Source organism: Sander lucioperca, chromosome 3, assembly GCF_008315115.2.
Source record: "Sander lucioperca isolate FBNREF2018 chromosome 3, SLUC_FBN_1.2, whole genome shotgun sequence".
NCBI classification, from domain to species: Eukaryota; Metazoa; Chordata; class Actinopteri; order Perciformes; family Percidae; genus Sander; species Sander lucioperca.
In genome coordinates, this window is record NC_050175.1 from 911,927 (window position 1) to 921,318 (window position 9,392).

At 43.7% G+C, this 9,392-nt stretch overlaps 1 protein-coding gene across 1 annotated transcript in view; it reads left to right on the top strand.

Annotated features, from left to right (window-relative positions):
* Nucleotides 1-9,392, top strand: part of itfg1 (integrin alpha FG-GAP repeat containing 1) — a 162,715-nt gene that overhangs the window by 144,764 nt on the left and 8,559 nt on the right. Inside the window, exon 15 of the mRNA XM_031309162.2 lies at nt 6,779-6,903. Within this exon, the coding sequence (XP_031165022.1) occupies nt 6,779-6,903 (125 nt within the window). The remainder of the gene's footprint in view (nt 1-6,778; nt 6,904-9,392) is intronic.

A 9,392-nucleotide genomic window follows, 5' to 3' on the forward strand; every position in this document is an offset into this window, starting at 1 on the left:
TGTTCTGAAATGGCTTTGCTCCAGCCGAGGCCACATTTCCTAGCCAGTCTTCTCTCTCACACACACACACACACACACACACACACACACACAGCACTCAGCAGACGCTAAGCCAGGCTCCCTGCCTGCAATGTAACCCTCCTTGATCCTCCATCAGACACACAGAAACACACACATACACTCAGACCCACCCTCCCCCCCTGAGTGGCAGAGTGCAAGCCATCCACATCTTGCCTACTGACAGGGAGCAGCAGTCTGTCAAAAAACATCAAACCCAAACTGGCTTAAAGGTCCAATCACCTCAAAAATCCTGTTCTGTCCAGCCCGATGGACGGGGTTCAGTGTGAAGCACTGAGTGGCAGTGGGCTGATTTAAACGGCTTCCCCTGCTGGATCCATCTCAAAGTAGCACTCATGCTCTTTCCTCTGTGTCAGTGCACTGTTAGTCTGTCTGGCATTTGATTGGTGGATATCAACAACAAGAAATTGCATTGCCATAAAGGCCACCTCATGGTTCATAATAAAAACAGGAGTAAGCGAAGGGGATTAGTAGTATTCATAGGTGACAGGTGCTGCTGCAGAGTTGCTCAGCATAAGCAGTGAAACTAAAATCTTCATCTGGCTCCTGGTGGTTGTTTAGTTTAGTTGGTCAAATCCAGTAGCTGTGTTTCCCTCACATCTCCACACCACACTTTATTCCCTGCCAAGTGAGTTTTGGTTGTTTCATTTTAGTTTTAATGCAAAGCTTTACACCAAGAAATGCTTGTTTTTTGCTGGCCTTATTTCTCTGGACATAAGCCAGTTTCAAGCCCAGTTTCTTGCTGCATCATGTTCCTTCTTGTCTTACATCAGTGTTTCCTCTATGTAGATTTTGTAGTGGCGGCCCACCATGGCGGGGTGTGTGTGTGTGTGTGTGTGTGTGTGTGTGTGTGTGTGTGTGTGTGTGTGTGTGTGTGTGGACAGACCTGGCCCCACTGCTAAAAAAAAATCCTAAAGGAAACACTGCTTACATGTCTTTTTGTTTTGGGGTCACTGTCCATCTTACTGTCTATTTATATATTTTTACCCCAGTGCCTATTGCATGCTCAGCTGTCCTGGTGGGAGTGACTTGGTTCAGAGTTTCTTACCGTGTTTTCCTTCATGATTTCTTTGCATGTACTGAGGGTCTCAGGTCAGTTGTATAGCAGGTAGACAAGCTACATTAGGTAGGCTTCTCTTGGCTCTGTTTCATGCTTTTGCATACATTATTTACCTAATTTATTATTTACCTCATATAATTGTGTGCTTTGTGATTGATCAGAATCAGAATCAGAAAGGGCTTTATTGCCAAGTACGTTGCACATACGAGGAATTTGTCATGGTGTTGTTGGAGCATGTCACACATACAAATATAAGAAGGATAAAAAGAATATAAACAATATAAGTATAAACATATACACACAGTATGTATTAATAACGATAAAATAAATTTAAATAAATAGTAAAATAAGTTAAACAGTAGTGAAAAGGGACGCTACAGCAGAGTAGGTACAGTGGCATGAGGAGCCAGAGGTGGGGTGTGGAGAGAGTCAGGATGGATTCCGAGCCTTGTTGATAAGGCTAGTGGCGGAGGGGAAAAAACTGTTTATGTGGCGTGAGGTTTTGGTCCTGATGGACCTCATCCTCCTGCCAGAGGGGAGTGGCTCAAAGAGCTTGTGTCCGGGGTGGGAGGGGTCAGCCACAATCTTTCCAGCACGCTTCAGAGTCCTGGTGGCGTATAGGTCCTGGAGCGTCGGCAGATTGCAGCCAATCACCTTCTCAGCTGACCGAATGACACGCTGCAGCCTGCCCTTGTCCTTGGCAGTGGCAGCAGCGTACCAGATGGTGATGGACGATGTGAGGATGGACTCAATGATGGCTGTGTAGAAGTGCACCATCATTGTCTTTGGCAGGTTGAATTTCTTTAGCTGCCGCAGGAAGTACATCCTCTGTTGTGCTTTCTTCACGAGGGAGCTGATGTTCAGCTCCCACTTGAGGTCCTGGGAGATGGTAGTTCCCAGGAAGCGTAAAGACTCCACAGTGTCAATTGTGGAGCCACAGAGGGTGATGGGGGCAGGTGGGGCTGGGTTCTTTCTGAAGTCCACAACCATCTCCACTGTCTTTAGAGCGTTGAGCTTTAGGTTGTTTTGCTTGCACCAGGTCACCAGGTGGTCAGCCACCCACCTGTAGGCGGACTCGTCTCCATCAGAGATGAGTCCGATGAGGGAGGTGTCGTCCGCAAACTTCAGAAGCTTGACAGACTGGTGACTGGAGGTGCAGCTGTTGGTGTACAGGGTGTGATGATGAGTTAGGCTTATGTAGGACATTTCTATGTAAAGTCTAAAGTTGTAAAGTTTCTAAGTAAAGCAGGCCTTTTTTCAAGATGGACTTGAATGGAGCACCATAACATGTTTTGGCCTCCACAGTTTTCAGTTTTGTAAAGTTTTCTCCGAGGTTCAGTTAGGTGGAGGTATGACAGCTCCCTGTGTGTGTTTGCTCCAAAGTAAGGAAATTATTCTGTCAGGCTGTGCGTGTCGCTGGCCAAGATATGACTGTTGTCATCTCCCGCAGATTTACAGCAGTGGGGTGTGTGTGTGTGTGTGTGTGTGTGTGTGTGTGTGTGTGTGTGTGTGTGTGTGTGTGTGTGTGTGTGTGTGTGTGTGTGTGTGTGTGTGTGTGTGTGTGTGTGTGTGTGTGTGCGTGTGTGTTTCCGTACAGCATATCAGAATACACACACTTGTACATTTTGTTTTCTTTATTGGGCTGCAAGTCACCTTGGAACAAGACTTAAGAATCTACAGCCACGGGGCGACCTCACACCCGGCATTGTGTGCGACACGTGTAGGGCTAAGTCCTTGGCAGCGGCCCAGGTTCGAATATGACCCACAGTCCTTTGCTGCGGTCATCCCATCTTCTCCCCCTTTCCTTTCATTCTCCAGCTGCTCTATAATAAAATGTAATAAAAGCCCAAAAAAGAATCTACAGCAATGCTAGCAGCTCTGTGAGACTGTGTTGCACAGTGCTTGGAGATACATGCTAACATGCTTATATTTACCAGGTATAATGTTTACCAGGTTGTTAGTTTAGCATGCTAACATCTGCTTATTAGTACGAAACACAAAGTACAACAGTGATAGGAATGTTATTTATGACTAAAGACATAATTTCTTTGGTCATAAAGTAACATGTATTAGATCACGTGTAACATGTGTTAGAGATACAGTATTTCACTGGATAGGTGGAAACTTTGACCTGCTGATGGAAAGTCACGGAATGACCAGAGTGGTTAGTATTCATCCTCTGGCCACCATGAATGTCTGTACCAAATTTCATCCATCCAATAGTTGTTAAAGTGCTCATATTATGCTTTTTCCCTTTCCTTTATTTTGTTATATATCTTTTTTGTGCATGTTATAGGTTTACAAAGTGAAAAAGCCCAAAGTCCCCCCCAAAGGGACTTACCATCTCCAACAGAAAACACTGTTCACAAACTGCTCCAAACAGCTCTATTGTAGTCCAGCCTTTACTTCAGAGACAAACGTGGTCACTTTGGAACACATGTTATAATGCTCGCCTAGCTGCTAGCATGGCACGCCCTCATACTCTGCTTCTGACTGGCTAGTAGTCCTTACCTAGGTACTGTCAGGACACGCCCTCATACTCTGTTTCTGACTGGCTAGTAGTCCTTACCTAGGTACTGTCAGGGCACGCCCTCATACTCTGCTTCTGACTGGCTAGTAGTCCTTACCTAGCTACTGCACATGTGCGACTCCCAACAAAGATGGAACAGAAGTGAGAGGTCTCACTCTGTAGCTAAAACAGAGAGCTCAACACACAGGGTGAAAAGAGGAGCTGCAGCAATGTGCAGTACAACAAAAATATGGTGTTTTCTGAAAATTAAACCACTTTAAGATATTTACCTAAAAGATATTTACCTAAAAACTGGGCGCCTGGGTAGCTCAGCTGGTAGAGCGGGCGCCCATATATAGAGGTTTAGTCCTTGACGCAGCAGCCGCGGGTTTGACTCCGACCTGCGGCCCTTTGCTGCATGTCATTCCCCCTCCTTCTTCCCTTTCATGTCTAAGCTGTCATATAGGAATAAAGCCCCCCCCCCCAAAAAAAAAAAAAAAAAGAGAGAGAGAGAAAAAATATATTTACCTACAAATGTAAATGTTAGCGCGAGAGGAAAAGTACATTATGTGGCAATCCATCCATTAGTTGTTGAGATATTTCAATCTGGACCAAAGTGGTGGACCGACTGAAAGACATCTCCATCTCTAGAGCCACACTGCTAGCGTGGCTAAAAAGCAACATTAACGGTCTGATATGATATCTCCCCTTACAGTCATCTTCTGTTTTTGTTAGTGAATTTACTAGATTATCATTAAAAATCATGTATAAAATCCCATACAGCAGTTTCCACACACGCTCACTCTCACACACACACCTCAGTAAATGTCAGACACTCCAGGATTTATCCTAAATGTCTGTTAGAAGCCAGGGCTTTGTACTGCCCTGAACAAGTCAATGTCCATGAAACTCTGCTCAGCTCTTCCTGGAAACAGAAAATATTTCTGTCTGTCTTCCCCCCCCCCCTTTCGTGTGCGATTAAGACAATTATGCTGCCCTTTTCACAACACTCAGCAACCCCAGCACTATAAAGCTGGAAAAATAGAATACATAGAGCGATAGAGAAATTTAGAGAAATAAAGAGAGATGACTGATGAAAAGATTTCTCGTATAGAAGGTGTCGAAGGGTCTATTCAGCATTGAGACCGGCTGGAGCCAGAGCATGTACATAACAGCATTATGGACAAGCTTTTATTGCACTAACATAAAGCACATTTATACCATAGCCACTGCTGTCTGTACCTTAAATTACGCTGAAGAATTTTGACCATCTTCCCAAGTTAAAATGTCAGCTTTGAGCTGTGAGCTGGACTGATGTGACCCAGGTTTAGCTGGGGTAGCCAAAAATGAACTGAACAAATGAACTGAGGTTAGGCATAGATTAAAAAAGTAAAGAGAGAAGCAAAGCTGTTGTGCTCCTCTCGGCCTGCAATAAGCAGTCCATCCACATTAGTTCTGATCACTGGCTGCCTCCAGGCTTTCTCTCACTCTCTCTCTCTCTTTCTCTCTCTCTCTCTCTCTCTCTCTCTCTCTCTCTCTCTCCTTCTCCTTCCACCCATCTCTCTCTCTCTCCTTCCCTCTCTTTGTTTACCACGTAGAGGTTGATTTATGTTGGCTGCACTTGGCAGAGTTGGGTGGTGTGGGCGAGATACAGCAGCTGAAGGGTAGAGAGAGGGGAGACGAGCAGGAGGGAAGCGAAATGAGTAAGGCCAAGTCGGACTGATGTATCAGGAGGGGAGAGAATGATGAGCAGAGGAGAAAAAAGAGACTAATGGTTGGATTAGAATAGTAAGCAAGGAGGGAGAGATTACAGGATGGAGGAGGAGGAGGGAGGTTGTGTGAGGAGACAGGGAGAGGTGTTGGACTGGCCTCAGGTGTCTCACTCTCATTTGTATCTTTTATAAAGCTTCTTCATGTCAGAACAGTCTCATGCTGCACCTTACCTTTACTTGTACAGTTTAGTCTTATTGCTGAAAATCATAGTCAGGATAGTTTAGAGCTGATTATATTACGTAGAACTAGTGATTCCTTTGGGAAAAGCAGGGCCGTTGCAGCTGCAGATCACCCAAGCAAATGGGGGTTACAGTATGTTAACATACACCGCTGGCAATTGAGTCAGTTGCATTGAGCAGAATGAATGAATGAAAATGTGTAGAGCTTTATTCACAGAATGGTTTTTCACAGATAGTTTTGTTTAAAAGGGGCAGAAAAACACAAAATACAAATGCTAAAATGTGCATTATTAGTTTTTTTTTAAGTATGTACAAAGATGAATTAAAAAAAAGATCTACATATTATGCAAATATGCCTGGCCAATTTCGAGAGAATGACCCAAGCAGGGCTTGGGGTTAAAATAAATAATGCCCATTATGTCACACCTGAGAGGAGTATAAATTGCGGAGAATTATGGAACCTTTTTTGAGCTGCATGCTAACATGCTCACAATGACAGTGCTAACATTCTGATGTGCTGCAGGTATGTTTACTATGTTCACCATCTTAATTAAGCATGTTAGCATTGTTTAGCGTGCTCGGTATGTGATTCAGCTGGGATTTGCTCATAGTACATACAAATTTAGACTTAATGATGAGGTTAGATACGAAGTTGAGGTTATTACAGTTCATCCTGAGTGGAACATGAATGTGTGCACCAGATTTCATGGCTGTCCTTCAAACAGTCGCACTAAAAACTGCAAGTGTGAATCTCATTGTTGTGCTAGAGGAAAGGTCATGGGATACATTGTGGGAACTATTCATGTCTGTACCAAATTCTTTGCTAATCCATATCGTCAACGTAGAGATATTTTAATGGATTGGGGAAAAACTTTAAACCTGCTGGTGGATTTGGAGGAAAAGTTAGAGGATCACCCTGCTCTTTAGGATTCATTCTCTGGGCACCACAAATGTCTGTATAAAATGTCATTGCAATCCATTTGGTAGTTTTTGTGATGTTACACTAAAATGTCAACCTCATGGTGACACCAGAAGAAATTCATCTTCTAGAGGCAATAATTGTCCAACAGTAATATGGACACAATGTGTCTTAAAAGCAAAACACTGGGTCACAATACTTTTTTGAGATGAAGCTTTTATAACATTAAAATGGTCTTTTCTCTCCCTCCCTTCCTGCAGCCGGTCAGTTGAGCCAGTCGGCTCACTTCTCCCTCCAGCTGCCCTACACTGTGCTGGGCCTCGGACGCAGCGCCAACTTCTTGGACCACCTTTTCGTCGGCATCCCCCGGCAGCCTGGAGAGACGGTGAGGAAATATGAGAGGCTTATATTACCGAGACACTTCACAGCCCTCCTGTAGGAGCAGCCCCAGGCTCTATGGTCTCACAGATGTTTTGAGGGAGATGCATTTATTTATTTTTAGAGGTGTGTCTGAGACCTCTAGCAGATAGAGAAAAGGAAGTAGGTGTGCTGAACAACCCTTCAACCCCCAGAGTGCAAATTGCATCAAATTTATAAAAAAAGTATACTAGAACACTTATAATACCACTTACGTGCCCAATCAAGTCATTTCTGAGCACCCTAACCGGTCCTGGATATAAAAGTGTATGGCATGCATGGCTGAGACAGTTAATGTCAGTGTGATAAGTCTAAGAAAAAAAGGGAGTGAGAGACAAGCAGAACTCGCCTCGGGATCATGATGTTATGAACTAGAAAATCTTTTAAATCAAATGTAATTCATGGTAAGCCATATTCAAGCACTGTTGAAGTCAGTTTAAAAGAAGAGAGCAAAATAGTTATTTTTTCTCCTACCACTCAGGCTTTATTTGACAATGTTCATTTTGTCTGAGGATTGTGAGACTTGTTTGAAGGGTATTTTGTGAAGATTTAGAAGAGGGATTTCCCTCCATGTATTTTCTTATCAAATAAGAAACGCTGAACAGTAACAGCATTGTTTTCCTAATCTTTCAAAAACGTTTACTTCTTGGTTGAGGTTGTTTATTTTCTTATTCAAGCACCAGTTGATGCTGATGATGAACAAAATCTGTGCTAACTGGTGTTTATATCAATTGTCAAATGATTATGTCTTCATAATGTTTGCAAATGAGGGAACTACAAGAGTATGGGAGAAATCTGTAGTCCACAAAATGTTTTTGTTTTCCTTTTACTTATTTGTGAAATGATTGATAAGTCTGTATTACGCTTTACACAAAAAATATATCCTGCTCAATGAGGATACGTTTTTAAGAGGCATATTTTGCAGCCTTCATCATTAGAAATAGTCCAATTTTGGCAGAATAAATATGACAGCATACTGAGGCACTAGAGGCGAGACTAGGCAGTACAATGGCAGTGAGAAAAAGCTATTTCCTTTGCCTCGTCTGGTAATTAAAGAGAAGAAGAGAGGTTGAATAGACAGTTTCTTTATGGCAGATAGATTCCACATCCCGCTTATAATGTATCAGATAAGTGATGACATCACCCAGGGGATTGCTAAAGGTGCAGCGACCTCCCCGCTTGAATAGAAATATCAACACCCCCCGTCTTTTCTTTGAGATTCACACACACATGTAGAGAAAGCCTGAGCGTAGAGGATATACTGTATGAATGACTCTGGATGTGTGTGCCTCCTGTCATACTACAAGCCAACATTATATTAACAAAGTAAATAATTGATTAGGTTCATGTTTTTAATCTTTTCGTCGGACACATTTCCACGTCACACTTCTTCAGATGTCAGCGCTCTTCAGTTCCATTCTCTCACCATCTCTGCATTTCATCATCTATCTCTGTTCTGTCTCTCTTGTCACACTGAATACCAGGCACGACAGGGCCTTCGTCAAGCAGCTGATCAGAATTGTAGATGTTGGTCTGCGGCTCAGAAGCTGTAGTGCACCGAGAACACTCCTCTTCCTATGCAAAGAAATCTTTTTTTTCCTCCTCCTTGCCCGTTCCTTCTACAAAGTGAATTAATGAATGCCTAAAGACGCGGCCCATTATGCGCAGTAGATTTATTTTTTTTTACCCAGAGGGACTAGGGAGTGGAGTAACTCCATCAAATCTACCTGTAACCGTTACACCACCCTGCTCAGCCGGCAGGACTGGATCTTTCTGTTTGTTGACTCTCTTTATCTACTGTATCTCTTATTCTTGTTTTCTTTCTCTCTCAGTCTTTATATCTGTCCTGCTTCCATTCTCTCGCTTTCTCCCCTGCTGTGCCCTTTACAATTTTCTCCTCCGCAATGAAAGTTTCTGCCTGCTGTTTCACAGAAGGAGAGGTTTTGTAAAATCTACTTGGATATCTTCCATCTTCCGTCCAATCATTCCTCTCTTTTATTCACCCCCTCCCTGTCTTTCTCTGTGAGTCTCTCTCCTCCTGTTCACTTATCTTCCGCCCAGGGGATTCCCTTTGCTGCTCAAAGTGGTTTACTTCACTAATCAGTCCCCTACTTGTCATTCTCTCTCTCTCTCTCTCTCTCTCTCTCTCTCTCTCTCTCTCGCTCTCTCTCTCTCTCTCTCTCTCTCTCTCTCTCTCTCTCGCTCTCGCTCTCGCTCTCTCTCTCTCTCTCTCTCTCTCTCTCTCTCTCCCTCACCCTCCATCTCTGTGTCTGTCTCCCTCACTCTCGCATAGTGTGCCAGTTTCTCTGGCTTTGAACCAGAGCATCTCTCTTTCTCTCTGAAGACTTGGGAACACTTTTCTCTTCCAAACAGCCAGATCGGATCTGCTCCCAGGCATCAGTAGTGGAGGCTGACTCGTCTCTAGATCTGCTCCCCCGCCAGTTGCCACTCCGACGG